This window comes from Equus przewalskii, chromosome 25, assembly GCF_037783145.1.
Source record: "Equus przewalskii isolate Varuska chromosome 25, EquPr2, whole genome shotgun sequence".
NCBI lineage: Eukaryota > Metazoa > Chordata > Mammalia > Perissodactyla > Equidae > Equus > Equus przewalskii.
In genome coordinates, this window is record NC_091855.1 from 16,398,626 (window position 1) to 16,425,357 (window position 26,732).

A 26,732-nucleotide genomic window follows, 5' to 3' on the forward strand; every position below is an offset into this window, starting at 1 on the left:
ATGGTGTTGCTATATGACCAAAGTGCTATTTTATGTTTCTTTCATGAAACCCTGTTCTCTATCTTCTCAGTCTCTTTGTCTTTACCTGGCTGACTCACACTCACCTCTCAAGTCTCAGCTTAAACATCAATTTCCGAGAGGAACTTTTCCTAACCTCCAACTAAATGAGGTCAGGTCAGACTTCCATGGAAGTCTCTATTTGGCAAGATTCATCAAGGTTATAATTACTTGTTCAATACCTGTCATCTTGCTAGAATACGAGATCCATAGAGTGGGTTCTGCCTGCCTTATCCACCACTGTACTCATCACGCCGAACATTCAGTAGGTGACCAATGGACAGTGAAGTAAAATGGGGAAGGAAAAAATTCTACCTCAGTAGGAAATAAACCAAACTCAGATCTGAAAATAAAAAAATTGAATTGGACCTCCTGAAACAAATACAGAGAATAGTCATACTTTGCTAAACAACTAAGAAAACAAAGACACACTGATGAACTTTTGCCAAGACCAAAAGAGGAAGTGCCCACTGCTGGCTGTTCCATTCCTTACTCAACCAGTTACACAATGCCTCCAAGCTCCACTCAGATGCTGGCGGTGCTGAAACCTCTGTTCTTGTTTAATCCTAGTACTTCTCCTATCTAGGGGTACCATTTCATTTGTATTTTGTGATACAACTGGCATCATACAAAAGAAACTCTTAAGAAAAGTTAGCTGGACTATCTGCAGGTATACAAAAAGTATAGGCCATCTTGACTCCAAAAGTTCCAATTGTTCAAGCTTATTACCTCATCTAGCACTCTTCTTCAAGAATAAATGGTATGGCAGGTCTTGCAGCAATCAAGATCCATTCTAAAGTCCTTCCAGCATGGCTTTCAGTACTACAGAGGCCAAAAGGATAAAAACTACACTTCCCAGACACCCTGATAGCTAGAGTTCTGGTTGCAGATTAGGTTCTGCCAATTAGATGCACAAGCTCTGGAAGGCAGAAGTGGGATGGACACCATCTTCTTGCTGCTTCGCCTGGCCAGCATGGCTGGGGACGAGTGGGGTTTTTCTCCAGCAGCATGACCAGGTCCAATCATTAGTTCTGTGGATGTGGAAAGAAATGTTGCAAGGCCAAGTGGTTGCCTAATCTCTGAACAGCAACTACAACAGAGCATTCTTGAAGTCAGCAGCTTCATTGGCAACTCCTGATTCTACTACTTCTGGATTAGAGAAGTAGCAGCTTGCCTGGTGGGCCAGGTCTGCAGTGTTCTGGGAGTTGTTCCCATAGGTCCAGCTGACAGCTCCTTCTCCTTGCCCTTACAAAAATTCTGTAAGCACCTAATTTCCTGTGCTAAATCACTTTCTGCTTAAAATAGCTTGAGTGTTTCCGGGTCCTAAAATGAATCCTGACTTTTTACTAATCCTTGCCTTATCTCATCTATAAGAATGAGAAAAATATGGCTATGTTAAAGAGAGATTCGAAACTCTCTTGGAGAAAAATGTAAGTTATGTTAGGAGTCTCCTTGGTCACGGAAGGAAGAAACATTCATTTTCCTACCAGTTTTCCCACTGATGAAAAGATATGTGCCTATTTAACAAATCTACTTTTATACATCTTATTTCCTTAACTGAATATCTGAATTCTCCTTAAATTAACTGTTGTATCTTCTCTTATATCCTCCCTTCTTTCCTCTGGTATGAAGCACAGTTGTGAACACACTGGAAATTTAAATATAGATATATTTGAAGGAAATTTAAATATTTATTCTAAATGTATGAGAACTTAAAAGATGTGATTCTGAACTAGGGTGCTGAAAGGACAGCTCCTCGGATGGGATTTCACAGAAGACAGAAAACCCCTGTGGGGAAGAGAAAGCAATAATCTCTTTCTCTGAGTAAAACAGAAACTCTCATGTTCTTGCTATTCAGTTAAGGAAATATTATGACCAGTCTTCAAGAAAAGTATAGAACACAGCTTTCAAGCAGAGAGAAGACAGAACGGCAGCGGGAGAGGGAGAGGACGCTTTTTCTTGTAGGAACTAGACTTTCAGTTGCAGCTGAGAGGATGTGGGGCTCTCCTTTCCTTCCCGGCCCCAATCAAGACCTGGTTTTAAGTAAGAATCAGGTCAAGTTGCATTCAGCATATTCTTCAGCTTCTGTGGAAGGATAGTTCCAGGAATATCAGGAAGAAAACCTTGTTTCTTTCATTTTCGGAGTCAAGATGTTATTCTCTCTCAATTGTATCCTTGGCAACTAAATGTATAGGCACATTCTGGTGGGTTTCGGGCAAGTGATGGTACATACCTCACTCATTTAAAAATCTTAAGTACATCTGTAAACACATCCTTTTATTTCTAGTGGATGCAAGAAAAAGAAATATAAGTGAGTAATAACCTTAATTTATGCCCTGCTTGAAAACAAACACAAGTCTCCTGTAAGAGAAAGTTATTTTTAATACCTAGGATTACATATCTCCCAAGATGATAAATTTGGAACTGTACATTTTTCATCTTTCACTAAAATAAAGAAGATGAGCGATCTCCTGGGTTATTTATATTTGTCAGCCCCATGGAGAGCTAAACTCTAATACCCACATTGGAGGAGATAAAAGTACTATTTAAATGTTAGGTGATTTATAATATCAATATTTTAGTTTTCTTTGTCACAAGATTTAGTCATTTCCCCCTCTTCTGTTCTAAATAAAGTTTGAAACGAAACCTACATTTTGAAAAGCAATATTTAAAACTAGAACAGGGGCCGGCCCCATGGCCGAGTGGTGAAGTTCGTGCGCCCTGCTTTGGCAGCCAAGGATTTCGCTGGTTCGGATCCTGGGAGCGGACATGGCACCGCTCATCAGGCCACGCTGAGGCGGCATCCCACACAGCACAACCAGAGGCACTCACAACTACAGTATACAACTATGTACTGGGGGACTTTGGGGAGAAGGAGAAAAAAAGAGGAAGACTGGCAACAGATGTTAGCTTGGGGCCAATCTTTAAAAAAAAAGAAAAATTAAACTAAAACAGAACATTATAACTTGTCTTAGTGTCTTCTATTCATGAACTAAAGTCAGAATTCATGCCTAAAGGAGAAGTTCAAAAGGACAACTGGGGAAAAGTTGTCAGTGGCTCAATTTCATTGTCTTTGGAGACAAGGTTGTCAATCACCTTTACTTTCTGAGTGACACTAACTAAACTGGTGGACACAGCATACAGACCAGAAGTACATCTGTCAGCAACTTCCCATGTTCATCTGTATCAAAGCACTGCAATGAAGCTGTATATTTGCATCACCAGTCTCCCTCATGGGTGACTTACAAGCACCTCCTTATCTCATCATTTCTTTATCCTCTGGTATTTAACACAGTCTCTACCTTTCACTAGGCACTCTGGTTTTTGACTGGAATTAAATTTTCTGAAATATCAAGAATTCCAGCCAAGATCAGAACTCCTGGTGAGACTAAATAAAATAACTCACCGGGACCTTCCAATGCCATGTTCTTCAAGTCAATTCTTTCCATAAGCACAAAGTCCTTCCTACTTTCTCATCATCCGAGTTCTAGATATAGGAATCTACTCTATCCTGGGCACCTAACGGAGAAGGAGCCTCTGTTGTAGCATACTGTGGGTAGGTCTGGCTTTCTGTGGATGGGCTCTTCCAGCCTCAGTCATATTCACTCCTGACTGCTCTGACAGCCAGGAGCACAAGATAGTAAAGAAACTGAGCTCCAGCTCATGAACCTCACATAGCTCTTCTCTGACATTAGCGGCCCCTCAAAAAAATCATGAAACTTCACCCACAAAGAACCTCGAGATCCGACTTATGTTTAAAACTACACTGTTTTCTAACATGCCAGGCCATTCTTCCAACATTTCTTCCAATATGTGACCAAGTACATCTTCAACACTGTTTCACACACTGTGCTGGTACCTTTAGCCTCCATGTTCCCAGTACTAGCGCCAAAAAGGTAACACCTACAAAACAACTTAAAGTAATGTGTAGCCTCCAGACATTATAACAATCCAAATGTAGAAACAGGAAGTTTTAAACTGAATGAAAGGGAGAGAGAAACAAAGGATTTGAGCAGCAATTTGACAGTCAAAACACCAACAAAAAAAGGAGAGTAAAAAACAAGGAAAGATACCATAATAACATAACTGGTCCGATGAAAATAAGTTACAGTGCCAGAAAGATAACCATTACAAATGAAATTTAAAAACTAAATGTCCAAAGTTGGCCCTTGGTAATGATTTGTTTAAATCAACTAAGACGCAAAGTATACAAAATATGGAATAAACAAGGATAAGTATGCATTAACAATACTTTTTTTTTAACAGGAAAGAAACTACGGAAACCCTCAAATACAAAAAGGGTAAACTCCACCAGGAGATATTTATATCTTTCTTCTAAAACCATCTAGCATCATTAAGAGATTCTAATGGCAACTTAACTCCTTTGAAAGAATAAAGGAAATTTCACTACAAGGCGTGGAACAGGGGGCTCCTGGGAAATTGGTGAAAACCAGGACACTGGAAGAAAGGCCCTGGGAGGGACCCTGGGGCATGGGCCCCCTGAGATTTGACAAATAGCAAATATAGGCAAGGATCTAGGGTGAGAATAAGGCAGAAAATGTATTGTCTGAATATGCTGGGTGTCAAGGGAGTGGGAGTTAGCCACTGTATCTTGTGCTCCTGGTGTCTCATGGGGGAATGACATACTTTTCCCTCTCTAATCATTTCTCCACCCTCCATACACACACACCCTTCTTAGCACATTATTCGGTGAAACCCCTAAAGGTACAACTTCTGAGATACAAGATTAGGATCCAAGAAATCAACACGACATTTCAAAGACACTTCAGTCTTGAGTTCACACAGGCTTCCGGGACTTGGGCACCAGCCCAGCCCAGCCCTGCGAGACACCCCCATCTCCTTCAAAGCAAATGCCTTTAAGGGGCGGGGACAGGCGATAGAAAAGGTCGGGAAGGTCCCTGATTTGGGAACTAAGGTTATGACAGAAATCACAAGCTTGCCTGAAATCCTTACAGATTGGAGGTGGGGGTGGGAAATGGGCAGAAGCTCATGCTGGGGCTTCATGATGTGGAAATCAGGAGCTGCTGCTGAGGTGGTCAGATGAAGGTTAAGAAGCCCAAGCGCCTGAGGTTCCAGGTAAGGCCTGCAGCGTCTCGGTCTTATCCATCGCAAAGCCCCTGCAGCCCCAGCGCGCACGCACACGCCCCCAGGTCAATCATTCCCCACCTCCAACCTACCCCCAAGGAGAGCTCCCCTCCCACCGCGACCATCCCCAGGCCTCCACTATCCCCCTCCCCGCCGGGTTCCGGGGCTCCGCCTTCGCCTTACACTGAATGGGCGGGTAGCAACTGGGGTCCTCGCCGCCAGGCTGGCAACGACCGGAGAAGGCGCTGCGCGGGGTCACGTAGTTGCTGGGGAAGATGCCCACCCGCTGGTTCAGCTGCCCGGTCCACCAGCCCTCGTCGCCGGACACCTGCGAGTCCTTGGACAGCACCTCCACCACGTCGCCCAGCCGCAGGGTCAGCTCGTCCTCGCCCGCCGCCTCGTACTCGAACACGGCCGTCCAGTAGGGCAGCGGCGCGTCGGAGCCCAGCTCCCCCGGGGCCGCCGCCGCCTCCTCCTCCTCTTCCTCCTCCTCCTCGGCCCCGGCCCCCGCTCCATCCTCCCCCGGCGGGGCGGCAGCGGCGGCGCTCGCCAGGCAGCCGAGAAGCGCTCTGGAGGGCTCCATGGAGCGGCCGATCCATAGGGTGCGGGGCTGCCGCCGCCCGCAGGAGCCGCCGCCGCCTATTGTTCATGCGGCTCCGCAGAGCTGGGGGGACCCCCTCCCCGACGGCGGCCGCAGGTAGGGCCCGGGCTGGCGGCGCGGGGAGAGCCGGCGCGCTGGGGCTGGCGCGGCGCGGCTGCGAGTGCGCCGAGCGCGAAGGCTCAGCGCGGCATGGGGGCGCGGCGGGACCGACCCCCGCCTTCGCGCTCGCCCCGGGGAGGCCTCGCCACCTCCGCCGCGGGTACCTGCTCGCGCAGCCGGTGCCCGCCGCCGCCCGTCGGCCGCCGCTCCCCTCTCCGCGCCGCGCCCCGCCCCCAGCGCCGCCGCACGCCCGGGACCACCTGACGCGGGCCTGGCTCCGCCCCAGCCCTGCGGACCCGGGGGCGGCACCGCCCGCAGCCGGGCCCGCCCCGCGCCAACCGCCTCCCCATTGGCCGCCGCCGCCCGGGCCGCAGGTTGCCCAGCCGGCCGCCGGCCCGCCCCTCCCCGCCCCCTGCGCCGACGTCGCCCGCCCCCGTCCCCGCCCCCTCTCACGGGCTCCCCTCCTCAAGCCCCAGGTCGACCCATTTCTCTCTCTTATTGGCCCGCGCGGCTCCATTCATTGGCCCAAGGTACCTGTCCATTTCCAGGGAGAGTTCAACACCTCCCGGCAGGAGGAGGCGGCGGCCTCATTGGGTGTCCGAGGAGGGATGGGTGGATCCTGAAAGGTAAAGCCGAGCCCTCATTTGGACCGAAAAGGCTGGAGGAGGCCGCTCCCTTTGTTTGCTGTGCATGGGGTGGGGGGGCTCCGCTGGGCAGCACCTGTGTTCTGGATCCTTAAGTGAGCTTTTGAGAGTGAGCAGAGGAGAAGCGAGCTGGGTCGCACCCCCCGGGAGGGTTCTTTTTTCTCCAGCTCCCTCTTACAGGTGGATTCTCCCCTCTCATGAATCTTCCTCTGCCCCGGTCCTACCAGGTGGATCAGCTTCCGCTCCCACCCGACGGAACTGCACCCCCCTTCTTCCACCTCCGTAACCTTTTATCTTCTATTTCAGGCCTTTAGGCCCATTGGAATGTATCTTGGAAGAACTCTTTAAAACTACAGTTCTCGCTTTATGAAGACTGATCATAGCCCGCCCATTCCCGGTTCCTATAAAGAAGAAATTAGAGTGTGTCTAATTTTTAGAATTCAGAAAATCAAGCGACCACCTTAGTGGGGCTTCAAACTGAGGCTGGGAAGGCTATCGATAAAGTGTTCTCTCTGAAGAGACTCATGTTTTCTACAATCGTGTGTTCCTTTTGCTTGAGTAAATTGCGCCTTGGGTCATAGGAACCTCTATAAATCAGATTAAGAACCAAAGTAGAATATACATTCTAGCGATGCTGCGGTTCACGATCAAGCGCTGACCTTTTCCTTCATCCTTTTGTTATCCTCCTTTTCTCAAACATTAAGAAAGAATGATAGGTGGTCCCTAATATTTCTTCTCTGCTTTAAACCTATCATAGCAATGAGAAGATTCTCTGACATTCAAAACAAGTCAGTGCTGAAAGCTCTAGCCAGATCACCAGCAAACTGTTACCTTTCCCCTTCAGTGGTAGGAACAGGTATGATTCCATTTAGCAAGAGTTAGTGCTTCACTGAGTATTTTTTGTTTAATTTTGGTTTGAGGTCCATTGTTAGACAAACAGAAGACAGTGGGGCAATTTGGAAAGAGAACCAGGGCTGGCATCTTCAGCTCTGCCCCCCCCCCCCCCCACCAGCTGCATATCTTGGGCAAGTGCTTAACCCTGTAGTCCAGTCCACATCCTTAAAGTGAGGAGCATGGACTGGAAGATCTCCTGTTTTCTTGTAGGCCCCACGTTGTGTGGTTTGCACTCCAGTGTGGCTACACCATATACATTTGAGGTCTTGAAGAAGAGAGGTGAAGAGTGCTGTTCTGCAGAGCGTCCAGAGTATGTCTTGAGAGAGCATTTCTGAATAAAAGCCCTAAAACAATGTTCAGATTCTTATTGTACATAGAATCAGGGAACTGGAAAAGATATGGATGAGTCTTCAAGCAAATTCTCTAGGTTTTGTTCAAGACAAAACTATTCTATCCCTAAGCAGAATAGAACAGGACAGTGAGGGGTAGAGGTACTTGTGGAGTTGGTGGGTTTTTGGGATTTTGTTTGTTTGTTTGTTTCTTTGTTTTTGCTGAGGAAGATTAGCCCTGAGCTAACATCTGTGCCAGTCTTCCTCCACTTTATATGTGGGTGGCCACCACAGTGTGTCTGAGAAGTGGTGTAGGTCCATGCCTGGGATCCAAACCTGCAAACCTGGGCCGCTGAAGCAGAGCACAGTGAATTTACCCACTACACCATAGGACCAGCCCCTTGTATTTTAACAAAGACCATAAGAAAAAAGATTTTCGTGATAAAATTTTAATTTGGAGGAAAAATGAATTTTACAGTAGACAGACAGAGAGAAACAGAAACGGGAAAAAACCACCCACTAGAAAGATATAGAGAAAATTGTCAGCAGTGGAACTCTTTCAAGTAGAATTATGAGTACTTGGGTAATTTTTATTGTCATTTTGCTTATTGGTAATTTTGCCTGTTTTTCTATACAGTTTTGTGCATCTCCACTCCTCCACCCAGAGGAGAAGAGGAAAAACTCCTTGCTTCCTCTCAGGAGGGAAAGTCAAACTCCCCATGTAATTTAAATCTTTAATACCATACCATGTGTTTAGGACCTGGTGAGGAGTCATTCATCAAACATTTCAAGAAGTCATTCGGTAAATATTTGTTGAATGGATAAGTGCTAGGAATTCAAATGAGGGAAGATCCTTCAGGCTAAGAGCAGGGTTTTATGGAAACGGCAGAACCCAACCCAGTCCTGGAGGGGTCTGGGGCGGGGCAGGGAAGAACCCACATTCAGGAAAGGAGGGGGGGTAGGGCACAGCCACAGAGGTGGGAAAGCCTGGAGAAGCCCATCTGGAGGGAATAAAAGGAAGAGAAATGACTCTGAAAAGATGGGCTGAGACCAGATGGTAGAGGGCCTTTAATGACTTGATTCACACTAATAATTATTGAATTGATTATTTGTAATTATTTAATGTCCAGTCTGTTCACCATAAGGGCAGAGACCCATTTGTCTGGTTCTCCACAGTACTCCCAGTGCCTAGAGAGCGCCTAGTCCATAACTGGCTCTCAGTACATGTTTGTGATTGAATGGCCAACTTGAACGCCAGGCCAAGAAGCCTAGGTTTTGTTCAGCAGATAAGAAGTTATCACTGAAAGCTTTTGAGCAGGTCACTGAGGACAAGGATAGATAAGGAGTGGATGAGGTGGTGCTTAAGTTGGGCATTGAAGGATGTATACAATTGATAAGTGGAGAATTAAAAGCGTGGAGATGGGAATTAATATAACGGATAGCAATAACAGAAATACCAGCCTGAGAAGAGGAGAGAGGGATGGGAAATAAAATTCACTAAATAAAAGAAGGTCAGATTGCAAAAGACTTTGAAAGCCGGGTGGAACTACCAAGACTTCACCACTCTTAAGCAGGGGTTGATAAATGTTACCCCAAAAAGGACCATTTTCTCTGCCACACTGGAAAGTACAGCGCAAGGCAGGGAGAAAATAATAGTAATCAATGGTGCAGCTTGGTGCTAGACTTATGTCAGAAGGTCCTGATTTTTCCTCTCTCTGTCCATTAAAAACCCTGTGCCTTTGGGCAATGTACCTGTTTGACCCTCAGTTTCCTCATTTGTAAATAGGTGTAATAATATAACCTGCTTTTTATAGAGGTTTATAGGACTAAATGAGACAAGCCATAAGAAAGCTCTCAGGATGCTGCTTAGCACTCACTAAATATTCAACATATTTACTTCCCTCTTTCCTCTGCCCATCACCCCCAGAAACACTCTAGGAAATTAATTAACTAATTGTACCCTACGGAACTGCAGAAGCTTCGTGACTGGGAGTTGAACTAAGGTTTCTCCCTTAAAAAGGCAGGGAGGGGGGGAGGTGGAGGGAAAATGAAAGAAAAGGCGGAAAGAAGAAGGAAGGAAGGGAAGGAAGAAGAGAAAAAAGCCAGGCAGCATCCATAGACTGATGGTTCAAGGCTGGGGCCTTGGGTTCTGACTGATTCTGAATCGACACGGACTATTTGCCATAATGCAGGCTGACCGCCTGAGCCCCAGAACCCTCATGCGGAAACGGGATAGGAAACCTATCTCCCTGGGCTCCTGGAATGATTAAATGACATGAGGTATATTGTGTGCTTAGCACAGAGTTCAGCAAGTAGTAATTATTATTATTATTCGAGCCTAAAATATGATTTAGTAAATGAATATCACCCTCGCCTCAGTTCTTCCAGGAAATGTGTGAAATCAGTACTTTGGTGCTAGAATCCCTCAGGCAGACGCTGAACTTTCCTAAGACAGTCAGCTCACCCCTCTGACCTCTGACGTCCCACCGTTTCAGGAGAATAGCCCTGGGTCCTCACTCATGAACTCCGCTTGGGTAAATATGATTTCAGTAAGTATTTTGGGAGGGCGGGCAGTGGGGCTGATAGAACAGAAGCTTTGAGCCGAGCCCTCAGGTTCAAATCCTTGATCAACTAGTCCCTTTGGACGAGGCACTTCATTCCTCTGAGCCTCCGCCTCGTTATTTGTAAAATGAGGTGGTTGTGAGGATTTAGAAGTAAGGAGTACCCCCAGCAGTACCCAACACGTAACAGGTGCTCAAGACATCGTAAATGTCCTTTCTGCAATTGAGAGAGGTTTTTTTAAAGATTTTATTTTTCCTTTTACTCCCCAAAGCCCCCCTGGTACATAGTTGTGTATTTTTAGTTGTGGGTCCTTTTAGTTGTGGCATGTGGGATGCCGCCTCAGCATGGCTTAGATGAGTGGCGCCATGTCCGTGCCCAGGATTGGAACTGGCGAAACCCTAGGCCACCGAATCAGAGAGCGCAAACTTAACCACTCGGCCTGGGGCCGGCCCCCTTGAGAGTCTTTTAATTCCTGTTGTCTGAGGGTTCATGGGGCTTGAAACATGAAAATGGTAGGAAATCCTCCCCCATTTCTTCTCCCTCCGGTCTCCTCTGAAAACCTCGGTTCAGAAAACCACTGTCCTATGGCAGCTGTTTAGAATGTCACATCTCTGGAGAGCGAGTTGCGTTTTAACAATGATCAGAGCCTTTAATCAAGGAATGAAGTCAAAGAGAATCCCTGCTTCATGCAGCCTGGTTGTGGGGCCAGCCCGTGGGGACGGCTCTCCGGGAAATCACTCCTCTGACCGCGCTGGGTCTGCAAGGACTTCAATTAAGCGTTATAGTCAAGGACGCCAAACAGGTCCAGTCAAAAGAAGAGAGATTCCACTAAAGAGAAAGTTATCCTTACAACTGGAGTTTTTGAAGAACATGTAGTGACTGGGAAGATGATCATATACAGTGAGAAAAAAATAAAACTCTCCGTTGTAATCTTAAAATAATTCTAAAATTGGTAAATCAAGAGAAAGAACTGTATGTGTAATATATTCCTAATTTTATGGAAAATATATTTCCATTAGTATTATTGAAAGAAATGTATCAAAATATGAACAACTCTCTCCAGTCTAGACAATGGGATTAGGAGTGATATTTTTTTCTCTATCCTGTGCTATTCAGTCTTTCCTACCATTACAATCTTCTGATTCTCTAATCAGAAAAGTATGTTATTGTTAGTTATGATCATGGAAAATGTTAATGATGTGGAAAGGTGCACAACATAATGATAAATGAAAAAGTAGTGAAGAAACCCTTTATACAATATGATCACAAATGTGTGTGTGCCCGCGGGTTTGTGTACGTATCAAAATCTTATTAGTCATTTCTGAGCTGAGTGGTGGAGTGTGGGTAATTTGCATTGTCTTCATTTTCCTTTTCTTTATTTTCCATACAGCTAAAATAATCACATAATAGTTTCGTAATTCGAATAAAGAACCACAAAATCGTCTTTATTTTTTGTAATAATGAAATAAATTTCACACTGAAAGCCTCGTTGTTACTTGGAGAGATGGTAGACGGGGGAAAAACTAGAACCCGAGGATGAGGATAAAATAATGTTAATAACAATAGTGATAATGGCTGCTATGAATTGAGGGCTCACCATATGTTCAGTCTCCTTTATTTACCAGAGTCTTTAACAGCTCTTCCAAGCAAACGAAAAGGTCCTTGGATATAAACAGTCCATTCCTTCCCCAGCCTTCCCACCTCCTGGGGGAAACCCTCTTGGATATGTGCAGACGGATCTGTGGCTACCTACTTTTAGAACAAATTTCGCGCGGCTGTGGCCTCCCTCACCGAACACTGGCATCCACTTGTTTTCTTCTTCAGCTTTTCAAAGCTTGGTCTTTAAATCATTAGTGGAAAAGGTGTAGCTGAAAGTTTGCTTTTGAGATTTATACCTTCTCATCTGAAAAAAAAAAATCAATTTAAAGATTTTGTATTTGTTATTTAAACAAACCAGTAAGATCTGATGAATGAACAACTCTCACGGCTGTCCGTGAAAAACGTGTCTTGTGTTAGGCGGAGCTGTTGCGTTAGGGGCTCTGCACAGCAAGGCCCTCTTAGGCACGATGGTAGACAACTGCGCCACCGTGTGGTACTGAGGGGTAGGGCAGCTTTTTCTTTTTTAATGACATTTTTTCTAGTTTTACGCTTTAAGTGCTGAAAGTACCCTTTGTGGTCACTAGGTGGAGCTCTTTCAATTTGTTGTTGTGGAGACCAAGACAGGCAAGTGCTGTCTCTAGAGCTCGAACCCAAATCTTCAGAGCGATCCTGTTCAGACCCTGTCTAGCCACACAACTGCTTCCAATTCTTCAAGTTAACTCGAGGATGTCTGCAGCCAGCTGCTGGGAAACCTTAGATCTACCTAGTGCAAAAAGGCAATTTTACATCCAAGGAGACTGAAGCCCAGAGGGGATGGATGACTTGCTAAAGGGTCCACAGCTAATTCGGAGTCCCTCGCTTTATTCCATTCATCCGTTTATTAACCAAATATTTATGCATGTGTCTGTCAGGCACTGTTCAGGGCACTGGAGACACAATAGTCAAAATATGCAAAAATCTCTCCATAAATCTCATCTTCTCATAGAGAGGACAAACAAGATAAGCAAGTAAAATACATAATATAATATTAGAAAGGGATAAATACTGAGAAGAAAAAAAGAGGGGGAGATGAAATGTGAGAAGGGGTGACATTTCAGCAGCCAGAGAAGTCTTTCTTAACAAGGCGACTTTTGAAATGAAGATCTGAAGCAACTGAGGAAACCAGCCATACACATGTAGGAGAAAAGCACTGAGACAGAGGAAACGACAGTGCAAAGGCCCTGAGGCAGGATCATGCTTGTGTATTCAAGAAAAGAGCCAGGAGGCCGACCTGGCAGGAATGAGAGTTACAGGGTAGGAAGAGGTAGGAGAGGAACTGGGGGGCCAGAACGTGTGGGACTTTCGGGTCAAAGGACTTTGGCTTTTGCTTTGAGTGAGATGGGCGCCATTTAGGAGTTTTCAGCAGAGGAGTGGTGTGCTCTAACCGACCTTATAACAGGAACAGCCAGGCTGCTAGGTTCACGGTAGACTGCAGAAAACAAGGGAAGGGATGCGAGATGAGGAGGCCCTTCAATAAGCCTGGCAGCTGGTTAGGCACTGTGCGCCACAATGGTTTGGTGAAAGATGGTCAGAATTTTAAAATATATTTTGAGGGGAGAGCAGCTAGCTTTGCTGATGGATCAGACGGGGTATGAAAGAAAGAGCAGAGTCAAAGACGACACCAAGGCTTTTGGCCTGAGCAACTGGAAGCGTAGCATTGCCATTGGGTAAGGGAGAATGGGGGGAGGGGGCGCCTCTCGGCAGCTCACCGTTAGACAGCCTAAGTCTGCAATCACAGCTCCACACCCAGGTGGGGATGGCAGGGAGGCAGTGGATGACATAGGTCTGGAGTTCAGCCAAGAACAGTTAAGTCGTAACAGTCCAGTTAGCAGAAACGTTAACTCCATAAAGCGACTAAGGGCACCATAATGATTAGTGCCAATCTTCCTCTATTTGGTATGTGGGATGCCACCACAGCTTCGCTTGACAAGCAGTGTGTAGGTCCACACCCAGGATTGGAACTCGGGATCCCCAGGCCACCAAAGCAGAGTGGGGCTGAACTTCAACCGCTAAGCTACAGGGCTAGACCCAAGGAACTTTTGTTAAAGGGTCTGCTTTGCATAGTTGAAGGCTGCTAACCTTTTGCTCACAGACAGGCGACACGAGTCTCCTGACACTGTTTAGCTCTTTAGGATGCCGTTTGCGGGTTCTCCGGGTTACGGATGGAGGCCCACCTGAGGTCAGTAAGAGCCCCAGCAGGCGGCTGTCAGGCCAGCGGAGCATCAGTGAAACTCTCTTGCACTTCCCTTGGTACTGCAGGTGGAGGAATCCCAGTCTGAGGACTTCCTTTCTCTGCTTTCTTGGATTCTGCTGACGCCCAGGTCAAGTGAACTGCTTGCAGCCGCGTGATCTGTCTGTCTATCGTTTTGTCACCTGCCCTTAACAGTTCCCACCCCCTAGCTCTGGGCATGATGGAATTGACATTCTTTCTTTTGCATCATGTCCTCTCTTGGGGACAAGGGCAAAGGATGGCAGAGTCACTGAGAGCTTATTGAGTACCAGGCGGTAGGTTGGGTACTGACCCACATGCCCTCATTTATTGTACAAAGACGATGCCACTGACCTACCAACTACGCCACACATGGTAATAACAGCCAACGTTTAAAGAGTGTTTTACGGTTCCAAAAATACTTTTACATATAGTCAAAAGGACAATTTACTTAACCTCTCTGTTAAGCCTGTTTCTTCAACTGCAAAATGGAGATTAACAAAATCATACCTACCTCCTAAAGCGTTTTTTTATAGCTTTATTGAGGTATGACTGATATGCAAAGAACTGCACACAGTGTGCACACTTCGATGAGTTTGGACACACGCAAACACCCGTGCTCTAAAGTGGTTTTAAGGATTAAGTGAGATAATATATGGGCCGCAGTAGGAACAGTGCTTGGAACACAGTGAGCCCTCAATAAAGGCAGGAACGATGATACAGTCACTGGCCACAGAATGATGTGTCGGTTAACAACGACCGCACATCCGACGGTGGTCTTGTCAGATCAGTGCCGTAGAGCCTAGGCAGGTAAGTAGCCTGTACCATCCAGGTTTGTTAAGTACACGCTATGATGTTCGCACAACGACGAAGTCTCCTAACGACACGTTTCTCAGTACATATCCCTGTCGTTAAGCGATGCGTGACTGTATTACCTCTTTGGGCCCTCAAAAAATCCTAACCAACTTCACTAATAAGGACACTGAGGCTCAGAGAGGCTGTTCGGTGTGATAACACAGCAACAAGTGGCAGAAGCACACAGTCATGAGTAACGTCAATTCCCAAGCTTTTCCCACTTGGAATCTATTTCCTCCACGAGTATTGGTTTTATGTCAAATAAACCAAACTTTCTCCCCAGGTCTCCTGGTGTCCACTGGCTTTGTCTTTGTGAAAGGACACTGGGAACAACAGGGCAATCACAGCAAAAATAACTAAGCGTTCTTGGGCACATCAGTGTGTCGGGCCTGTGCCAAGCATTCCTCAGGCCTTTCCCGTTTCATCTTCACCAAAACCCTGTGCGCTCGGTGCTGTTCATGATCCCTTTATGTAAAACCTGGGGCCCGGAGCCAGTAAGCCACAGGCGCGCTGCGCGCTCGAGCAGAATCTGGGGTCGGCCCCAGGGTCGGCACAGGAGGGCTTTCACCCGGAAGCAGTTCGTCTTTGTGCAAAATCCGCTGCACCGTAGACGCTCCCTGTCAGGACTCAGTACGGATTCGGGGAGGCGGATTGCCTCACACCCCTTTAGGATAACCTGACCCCAGGACAAGCCATGAGGCGCCACACAGTGACCCCTGGGGCAGCCTCGCCCTCCCCTCATCCCCCCGCCCCGCCTCTCCCCTAAACTGAGAGGCCTTGCCTGCTGTCCTCCCAGCCAGGGTCCAGGCCGAACCCCTGCAGCCCGCGTCACACGCAGTGTAGCCCCCACCTCAGAGAACCCCCAGTCCCGAGGTGCTCTCCCAGTGGGGAGGATGGACTGGGGACGTCTGAGGGGCCTGAGGAGGGTGCAGAGGCAGTCTGAGGTCTGGACTCAGTCCCACGCCCCCATCACCATTCCTGACCAGGACCCCTCCGCACCCACTCCTGCATCAGGATTGGGAGTCTATGGTTATCCTTTGCCCCTTGACATGCATATTCCACGCGCCACTTCTGGGGCTCAGAGTGTCCTAAGTAGAATTAGTACCTCATGGTTGAATAGAACAATTTCCCCTTTCAGACAAGAGGCTGGATGTGGGGGAAGAGAAAACTTCTTAGGGGCTTGGCCTGAGCTGAGGTTATGGACCTGAGCAACCTCCAGGTGTTGTTTTCTTTTCTCTCTCTCAGTCCCTTCCTCTTTCCCTCCCTCCCTTCTTTTTAGGAGAATGGTGCCCTGTGCTGGCTGCATGCTCCCGGGGCAGAATTGTAACAAAGCTCCCTCTGCTCCTAGCTGGGGCAGCCCCTGACTAAACTGGGTGAGCCAGGATCAGAACGATCACTTTGCACACTTCAGGTGTCTTTGGTGTGGGGCGTGGATTTGGCTAGGTGTGACTGTTCTGTTCCTAATTTAAGCCACTGGTTGCAAATATATGTCCTAGTGCCTATTAATAACCCGCAGTCAGCATACTTGTCTGCTGTCACTCGGTTACCCCAACAGTGACCCCCTTCCATGCCCCACTCCCCACAGCTCTCCGTACACAGGCTGAGCCATGTGTGCCCCTTGTGAGAGCCACAGCTGGGTCTGTGTGTGCCTGCCAGTTCTCTTCCTCCTGCTCCACCTCTTTCCTCTCCCTCACTTGCCCACTCCTCTGTCTCAGCTGTAACTCTCTTCTGGGGCTGTAACACTAGGTCACTAATAGGGGTGGGTGAGAAGGAAAAGAGAGAGGAAAATACATAAGGCAGTTTATTCTGATAGACCCTCAAACCGTGAAAATTACGCAGCTGGATTCCTTCCAGCCATTGGCTGTGAAAATAGTGGTCCTGGTTCTCAGGGCTCCCCAGGTCTGTTTGGGTGAGGAGCCTTTGCGCTGGGCAGCATGGCTACAGGTGCCGAGTCCACTAACAGACAAGAAAGTTCATCTTCCGTTTGTGAAGCTTTCAGCCCCCACCATTCTGTTTGCCTTCTCCCTGTCTCAGCTTCTCTCCTGTATGTAACCTGCTGCCAAGAAACAACTTGAAACTTGAAGTATAAATAAATAATACCTCAAGAATTACCTGAAATGGGGTTTTAAAACTTAAAAGGGACCAAAGAAAAGAAGTGTATTGATAGAGGATAGCAAGAACTCCAGGAGAAACAGTGCTGGGTTCTATGTCCCCACTTACCGACTGGAGCTTCTCTCTGCCACAGCTGCATGGTCTATGAAATGGGGAAACAAATCTATGCCTATCTTGGTGTAGAGGATGGCACGAGACCGTGCCTCAAGATCTCTTCTAGCTCTGAAGAAGTGGAGATAGACAGAGGAATGGGCACGGCCTGCAATCTGGGGAAAAGGAATCTTGAGAGCCTGTGACTTCAGAGCCTTCCTGGTTGGTACCCCTGGAATCAGACGGCCACGTGTGGCCCACACAGCATAAAGGTGAAGGCTCTGACAACATCTGACAGTCGTGATGTCACCCTCAGGTCCTTCTGTAATTCTAGCTCTTCATAATCACCCCGTTAGAATTTCACCACTTCCTGAAAATGTAACTTCCCCCGCCTAGTGAATTGCTGCCTATCCTTTAAGACCCAGTTCTGAAGCTCCGCACCCCGGGAACCCTTTCCTGACTCTCTGCAGACTCACGGGAGCCTTCCTCTCTGGGTCACACAGGACCCACCCACACTTAGAGCCCTCGCCACTTTGCGCTTCCGTCTGCTCCTCTCCCTTGACCATGAGATCTTTGAGGAAAGGACTTGGTCTTCTTCATCTTTGCCTGGCACCATTCCTGTTTGTCCTACTTTGAATAGAGATAATAGTGCTTCTAAAACGATCCACCACCTTAAAGGGCTTGCCCAGGTGATTTGGTAAGTGTCAGAATTGGAAGATCTAACCCAGTTCGGAGCGGAGACCATAGACCCCAGTTTGTAGCTGTCCCCGACTGCCTCCCACCATGTAGTGGAAAGCTTCCCCAAAATGCAGTGTCCCCCTCAGCTTTCTCCTTTCTCTCCCATCTAGTTCAAATGTCAGACAGCTGGGATACCTGTGTCAACTCCCAAGGAAATGAAAGCTTTAATAACCTGTCTTCCTGACTTGCTCATCTACCTCCTGACAAAGACTTTCTTGGAGAGCTGAGACCGTTCTCCTGGAGACCACCAGGCTTTGGGCCTCTGACGTCAGAGCCTGGGCCCTCTGCCTTAAAGCACGACCTTTCTGAGTTGTTGCAGAACCTCTCTCTCAGTCGACAATCTAGCATAAGCCACGCTACAACTGGGGGATCCTGAGGCTTATCCATACAGTAGTCTCTCATTATCCATGGTTTCACTTTCCACAGTTTCACTTACCCGAAGTCAACCGCAGTCCAAAAATATTAAGTGGAAAATTCCAGAAATAAATAATTCGTAAGGCTGAAATTTCGTACTGTTCTGGGTAGCGTGATGAAATCTTGCCTGTCGGGCTCCATCCCACCCAGAACGTGAATCATCCCTTTGCTCAGCATATCCACGCTGTATTCACTACCCACATGTTAGTCACTTAGTAGCCCTCTGGGTTATCAAATCCACTGGTGAAGTATCACAGGACTTGTGTTCAGGTAATCCCTATTTTACTTTATAATGGCCCCAAAATGAAAAAGTAGCGATGCTAGAAATTCAGATATGCCAAAGAGAAGCCAGAAAGTGCTTCCTCTAAGTGAAAAGGTGAAAGTTCTTAACTTAATAAGGAAAGAAAAAAATCATTGTTGAGGTTGCTAAGATCTATGGAACTTTTATTACAGTATATTGTTATAATTGTTCTATTTTATTATTAGTTATTGTTTTTAATCTCTTACTGTGCCTAATTTATAAATTAAACTTTATCATAGGTATGTATTTATAGGAAAAAACATAGCATATTTAAGGTTTGGTACTATCCGCGGTTTGGGGCATACGCTGGATGTCTTGGAACGTATTCCCCATGATTAAGGGGGGACTACCATAGTGTTAAGAACCATCCTCTGGATACATAGAGGAATAAGAACTGGGTTGCAATTCATCAGGTTCTCTTCCCTCCAGCCATGTGTACTGTAGTAAGCCATTCAATACTCGGGACCTCAATTTTCTCAACTGTAAAAATAGAAACTGAACTTAATAAACATCAATCAGATGCCAGTGTGTACAGAGCCCAGAGCTAGGTTCTGGCGATATAGATGCAAAGATAAATAGGATATGGTCTGTGCTCTCAATAAATGTAAAGCCAGATGGGAGAGACAGGAATTAAAAAACAGACCCCACGGCAGAGTGAAATAAAGTAGATAATAGAAGAAAGACTATTAATACCTGATTTGCCCACCTCATACTGTTGGGCCAAGAATCAAATGAGGTCAAATATTCTTAAAGTATTATATAAATGGAAGCAACTATTATGTTATTTGGCTTCTGTAGGAGACACCAGTTGGATCATCTGCTCAAATCTCCCTTGTTTTCCAAGATCTGCTCCTCTAGCCAAATCCACATCATAATGGTGCCTCCCTCCCCAAGCGCCATTTTCATCATTTTGGTTGATTGAGCCAGAGGCAGACCCCTGGCCCAAGCTGAGCCATGGAGAGTCCCTGCTCTGGATTTGGAATGGGAAGGAAGGAAATTCAGTCTCAGTCACCCTGGGCTCTTGAGAAGAGGAGATAAAAATCCTGGAGACATGGACAGCTATTTTCTGACAAGGTGGACTGGAAATTAAAGAATGCCAAACTGCCTCATTTGAAAGGAAGAATGGAGCAGAGGTTCAAGAGGAGAGAAGATAGGAGGCAGAGGCTCCCTGACATTCAGGACTCAGTTCAAGTCCATCCCCGCCTGCCAGAAATGACATCCCAGCAAGGATCATCGTTTGCTAAAGAGAGCTCTGACGGACTTTGATCACTTGCAACTAAAAGATTCATAATTAAGCAGTTTCTAAATTAATTCAACTCAGGCTAATGTAGAAAAGAAGTCCTGCATTAGCCCATGTAAGACTTACGTCATTCATTCATTCAGTCAGTCAGTCACTGAATATTATTAAATGCTCACTATTATAAGGCTCATAAGAAGAGGAAAGAAAGCAGTTGGCTGCACCCTGTATGATATAAACCAGTCACTGGATGTCAGTCTTCTGGTCAGCTGGCCCTGAAAGTTCCTGAAATTACCCAGTTGTGCCCTGGGAGACTTTGGTGCTGCCTGATGTTGCTGTCACTTGCAGTTGTCTCCGAGAAGTTCTGGAGGCTTGAACACTAAGACATTTGTCTGCCCGTCACCCCTTCCCCCCTGGTAGCATCCACTAGACCCCACTCCTACCACACACACGCAGACTTTTGGGGGCCTGCCCAACCCCATCCATGCTCTTCTGGTGAGGTTGTTAATCACAGAACCCTTCCCCTGACCACAGGGTGGACGTAGGACCTAAGCTGGGCAATCAGAACCTCTTTCTGGGGAATCTGAATTTTGAGCTGAGATGAATACAGAGGGTCATCTCACAGCAGCACACATAGAAAAGATCCCCAGATGCCCCGCTAAGATCAGGGCACCCATTCCCTTGATTCAGTTGTTCAATTGTTCCTTTAAAGCTATAGCTATGCCAATATCATCACTCAAAAAATAAAAATCTTTTGAACTAAATTAGCCAATCGGTTATTTGTAACTGAGTCCCGAGACATCTCCTTTTAAGGTAAGAGTTCATGGATAGGAGAAGGAAAGGGTAAGAGAAAGAGGAAATTTGCCTCATGTCCACAACCCAAGCCTACAGCCCAAGTCTAGATCCCATTTTTAAGACCCTTTAATGTATCTATATTTACCATGAGGTTTTTATTCATGGAAATCTACACAAGTCATTCAGCTGGAGGCTGAAGCGTATTTCAGGACAGCAAGTCTGTTGTTTCTCCAAAGCCCCTGTTCGCTCCTTACACACCCGTTCTGTCTTCTGCCAAGCCACCTATTGCTCATTTCCAAAGCAAAAAGAATCGGGACCCAGATTCCAACGCAGGACGCAAGTCGTGCTTGAAGAAATAGGCCTTTGATTTTTGTCATAAATTTTCTTGATGGACATTATGTATTCTTTCTAGTCAACACAGATCCCTCATGAAAATGCATTCCTTATCTTATGAAGGTTGCCTCCCAAAGTAAGACTCACAGAATCTCAAATAATAGACCATTACTCCAACCCCCTTGTTGTACAAATGAGGAAACTAAGGTGCAGAGAGAGTAAACGGCGCAGTCCATAATGTTGAGCTAACCAATGGCAGACCTGGGACCAGAACTCAGGTCTTCTTACCACTCGATCAGAGAGAGTTTTTTCCACTATCTCATGCCTTCTGTCACATTACAACTCACTTCCTTAAGTATAAGAATTTGCTTAATCTATATATATAGATGTTTCATTGGGAAGTAAATATTTGACAAAGAATCTGGATACAGAAACCCTAAAGTATCTGCTTCCACGGCTATGCAAGATCTATAAATTGTGCAAATTATGTCAGCAAAGAAATAGAATCCAAACAGTACAAGTTAATGCACATCCAACTCTTGACTAAACATAACGTTAACAAGGTAAGTTACCTGGTACTCAGTTTTCTCTAATTCCCCAAAGTGATTCAGTTATATGGTAGAATTAGAACGAATGAGAGAAAACGACAAGGAATTTGGTTGGGGAAGAGATGTTTAAGGGGACTGCTCAGAGGTAGTGAGTTCTCCATCACAAGAGGTCAAGCAGAAGTTGGACAAGCAACCATTTGTCAGGGATGCTGTAAAACAGTGGTCCTCCAACTATTTCATAAGCACCAGATTCACCCCGAGATCTTGCTGTGGAGATTGCTGGACCCCACCCTAGAGTTTCTGATTCAGGAAGTATGACATGGGGCTTGAAGTTTTGCATTTCTAACTATTACCCAGGTAACACCAGTGCTGCTAGTCCAGGACCACACTTTCAGAACCACGGTGGGAGAAGGAATTCAAAAGTAACTGGGATGAGCCACTTCACTCCAGTTAAGGTATACAAAGCAAGGTCACATTTTTCTTCAAAGTCCTATCAGAAATATTGAGTCCACTTTTGCCCTGCGAGACTGGGCTTCTTTTCTGCCTGAGGCTACTTTTGGTGATAGCCCTAAATCCCACATATGCTTCTATATACTCACCTTGATGCTGAAGGACAAAGAGAGCCACCTTGATGCTGAAGGACACTTAAAGTGCCCGTAGTTGCTGGTTCTTTAGGACACGGCATTGAAGCCCACACCTGGAACATAACATTCCTCTGAAAACAGCACCACGGGCAACGGAACGCACTGTGGATGGTGGTCATGACAAAGCACCAGACCTCACTCATTCCAAGTGCCTCATGGAGGGAAAGCCAGAGGGTCTGTCATTGCTGCCCATGGAACCACAATTGAAAAAAAGAACATTTTGCATGGCCCTACGCCATCCTTGTGACACCTGCGAAAAGGTGTCGACACCTGTGAAAGCACGCAGCCAACATCTGTTGACCTTTCACTCTGTGTGAAGTATTGTTCTAAGCAAGTTACACGTATCTCTCGTTTAATCCTTATAACAACCCTATAAGATGGTAATTGGTAGAAATGGGGCTTGAACCCAGAGACTTCAGCTCTACACCCGACACTCTCAATCAGAGATAAAATAGGTGTCAGAGTGTAAAGGATAGGGAAAGAGCTTGTCTGTCCTCACGCTGGCACACAAGGCCAGAATTTTAGCCCGTGGGTGTTGTCACAGTCTTGCCACAGCTCTAGAGGCCTGGACTCCTAAAGTGTCATCTGTTTGTTTCCTACGTACACACAGTTATTGTTTCCAAAGCTCATTCAAAGTGCCAGGTGACTTGGTCAGGAAACGTTTCCAGCCTTAGCCACATTGTGCCCACACCAGCCTATCCAATATGATGGTCTCAGTGCTGGTGTTGAGCCCAAATTGCCATTCCAGGCTGCCCTTGCCATCGAATAAGTTGCCCCCTGAAGAGTCTTGGTGTCCCTTCCTGCCTGCTGACCTTAGCTGGGATCATCTCAAGCATCAGAAGTATGTAATAATATTCAACGCCGAAGAGATATAGTCTTTAGATCCCTTTCATTCGAGTGGCCCCCCATGCATATTTCTCCAGTCTCTCCCCAACAGTCAACCACATGCCAGGGATTACACACATTTGCTTCCTTCCTCCTGGACAATGGGCCACCACTGGCTTTATCTTTTACAACCAAAGAGCCAATTCAGACAATTCTTGCAAAACAGGATCTGCCCCCAGGTTCTTTGTTGTACCCATCCTAGACAGGGGCTTCAGCAGGTGCCCCTTTTAAAAGTCAGCTTCTCTCTCAATGAAATAATTAAATGTTTACCTTCCTTGGGCCTTTCTCCCCAAGCATTGGCAGTCTAATCGTGTCTTCATTCAAAATATATTGAGCACCTAATACATACAGGGCACTGTGCTAGGAGTGAGAGAGAGAAATAAGCTGCAGGCTTTCTTGAACAAAAAGGATAAAAGGCTGCAACATCCCTCCCAGATCTCTTGCCCCAAAGAAGACAGGAAGGACATGGGGAGAGGAGAAGGAGGGGAGTGAGTCAAGAAGGAAGAAGCGATAATCGGCAATCTGAAGACTGTCTGCTAGTGAAACCAGAACAGCCTGACGTTGAGTCTACTTAAGGACAGCCTCAACAGTGAAACCTTATTAGCCAAAGCTATCAAAATAGACCCACTTTCTAACTATGTAGTTAAACTTTTCACTCCCCCACAACTACATATAGATCTATCTTACAAGAATAATTTTTTCAACACACCCTCTGAAATACGTGATGATGTTCTCGTTTGAAGAGCAAAATAATTTAGGTGCAGATGGTAAGTGACTTGCCCACTATTATGATGCAAGCCAGTGAAAACACTAGAAACTGGTTCTTAGAAGCTTACCAGGAACTGCTGAAGGTTTCACAAATGGCTGGCTCTTAGGTCAGCATCGCAAGTATCTATTGCTGCATGACACGCCACCCCAACACTTAGCCACTTGCAACAGCAACCATCTATTAGCTCATGATTCTGCTCTTGGACTGGACTTACCAGGGCAGTTCTGCTGGTCTCACCTGGGGTCACTCAAAAGCTTGCAATCTTCTGGTGGGTTGACTGGAGCAGGATGATCTAAGATGACCTCACTTACAGGACCAGGGCCGTGATGCTAGCTGTTGGCTGCTTCTCTCCAGCTGACGTCATTCAGTAGGCTAATGCAGGCTCACGTGGCTGCGGGAGTGTGCCAAGAGGGCCATGGTGGAGCTGCAAGATCTCTTAGGCCTAGGTTCTGGAACTTGCACAATGTCCCTTTTGCCACATCCCGTTGGTCAAAGCAAGTCAAAGCCCAGCCCAAATTCAAGGAATGGGTAAACAGATTCTGCTTCCTGATCGCAGAAGCTACATAGTATTGTGGCCATGCTTTTTGCAATGAGAGATAGCTAGGCCTCATTTCTACCAGTCCACACATACTGGCTATTATTGTCCCTGCCAGGATCTGGCCAGCACCCACTAGCCCCTGCTGCCTATGGGGATGGTAGCAAGAAACATCTTCTACATAGGAGCCTGGGAGATTCGGGACATAGCCTGAACCCCTGGATGATATGCAAATTTCTGGGATATTATCCTAAATACATGCTGAAATTATAAATGAAGTTGCAGACTATCAATCATTCTGTAGACACCTTAGTGGTAATTGCTGCCTATGCAAGAATACACAGGTGCACAGATCAGACATCATACCTTCATGGGCGTGGATTTCTCAGGTGACTTCCTGGCCTCCGCAGGCAGTGCACACCATTTCTCCAGAGACAGGTGAATATAGAGTAATAAGTAAAGCCATATAAATGGGTTTAATAATTTTCTTCAGATTTCAAAATATGTTTTAGAAGAAAATACTTTGTTGTTCTTGATTGTTATTTGTCTTTATAGGCAGACCTCTCAGTATTTGGTAACCTACTTTCTGTTTCTATTGATGACTTTGCATTTCTGAGATTTTATGTAAATGGGATCACCTGGTCTGTACATCTTTTTTGTCTGTCTTCTCTTGCTCTACGTGGTTATTTCAAGTTTTATCCACAGTGTTGAGTACATCAGTAGTTTATTCCTTTTAGTTACTGAGTAGTATGCCATTGTAAGGGTACACCCTAATTACTTTCTCTTTTGCCCTGTTGATGGACATTCAGGTTGTGCTATGCACTGAAGTGTGTGCCCCCCCCCACCACCACCAATTAATATGTTGAAGCACTAACCCCCAAGAGGACTGTATTTGGGAATAGGGTCTTTAGGAGGTAATTAAGGTAAAATGAAGTCATAAGGTGGGACCCTGATCCCATAGGATCAGTGTCCTTAGAAGAGGAAACACCAGAAAGCTCACTTGCTCACTCACTCTCTTTCTCCTTCTCTCTCTCTCTGTCTCTCTAAGTACCCTCAGAGGAAAGGCCAGGTGAGGACAAAGCAGCCACCTGCAAGACAGGGAGAGAGCCCTTACCAGAACCAGAAGCCTACTGAAACTTTGGCCTTGGCCTTTCCAGCCTCCAGAGCTGTGAGAAAATGAATTTCTGTTGTTTAAGGGGTGCAGTCTGTGGTATTTTATTATGACAGCCTAGGTAGACTAATATAGGTTGTTTATAGTTTGGGGCTATTGCAAATGAAGCTGCTATGAACATTTGTGCACGAGTCTTTTGTGGACATCTGCTTTCATTAATCTTGGATAAATATCTAGAAATGGAATGGCTGGGTCGTATGGTACACGTACTTTTACGTTTGTAAGAAACTGTCAACACTGTTTTCCAAAGTGGCTATACCATGCTGCATCCCCACCAGCAGGGTATGGATTGCTTTATATCCTTACCAATATTTAGTACGTTCAATCTTTTTAATTTTTAAAATATTTAAATTTTTTGATGGTGATTTAACTTGCCATTCTGGTGACTGTGCCGTGGTATCTCATTGTGGAATTAATTAGCATCTCCCTAATAGCTACTGATGTTGGTCATCTTTTCACGTTCTCGTTTGCCGTCCTTATATCTTCTTTAGCGAAGCATCTCTTCAAATCTTTTGTCCTTTTATTTTTGCTTGAAAGCTAATTAAATGTATGTTTGAATAAGCATAAGCACAGAAAATTAGATTCAAAATCTTACTGGTTGTCCAGGTTGGGCAAACCCAGAAAAGGAGACCAGAACATCACGGAAGAATATGTGGGCATTGAAAATTTGGAAGAGGGGTGGTGAGGGCTGAAAGGAGAGTGGTAGCTCTGAAGATAAATTATGCCAGCTTCACAATTTTGTCTAAGTTTGGCCTGAGACCTCCCTAACACTTTTCTCACATTAGCACTTAATTCCAGCCTTCCAGATCCTCTGAGAGCCCCAGTTTCGTGACACTTCCTGTGGGAAGTTTCTTGTTTCAGGAGTGCATCATATGTCACTCTTGCTTGAAGACGTTTGCCAAGTTTGTACACAAAGACAGACACCAGAGGAAGTACCTAGATAAGATGTTACTGGGAGTCCGGTCTGGGGGCAGAGTTGAGAACAAAGTAATATATAAAACACAGTCTGCTAAAGCAAAGACCTTGGACAGGCGGAAGGAAGAGAAAGGACTGAGGACTGATAGGAGCGAGAACATGGGATAAGAGTTGATGCTGTGATTAAGGATAACTCCATGCTAAAAAGAGGTAAATGGGAGAGAATCCATAAAAGAGCAGAATAAATTATT

At 46.0% G+C, this 26,732-nt stretch overlaps 1 protein-coding gene and 1 long non-coding RNA gene across 5 annotated transcripts in view; both read right to left on the bottom strand.

Annotated features, from left to right (window-relative positions):
- MAP3K9 (mitogen-activated protein kinase kinase kinase 9) overlaps window positions 1-5,893 on the bottom strand; it is a 76,811-nt gene extending 70,918 nt beyond the window's left edge. For all 4 annotated transcript variants that reach the window (XM_070594557.1, XM_070594555.1, XM_070594556.1 and 1 more), the window contains exon 1: window positions 5,347-5,893. In XM_070594557.1, coding sequence (XP_070450658.1) covers window positions 5,347-5,746 — 400 coding nt within the window. In that variant the 5' untranslated portion in view covers window positions 5,747-5,893. The remainder of the gene's footprint in view (window positions 1-5,346) is intronic.
- A 5,998-nt stretch (window positions 5,894-11,891) lies between these two features.
- On the bottom strand, window positions 11,892-24,012 carry LOC139079267 (uncharacterized). Its single transcript, XR_011532729.1, has 2 exons — window positions 23,362-24,012; window positions 11,892-12,195 (listed from the first exon to the last, which is right to left on the bottom strand). It is a non-coding gene; the product is annotated as an uncharacterized lncRNA (long non-coding RNA).
- Between the last annotated feature and the right edge of the window lie 2,720 nt (window positions 24,013-26,732).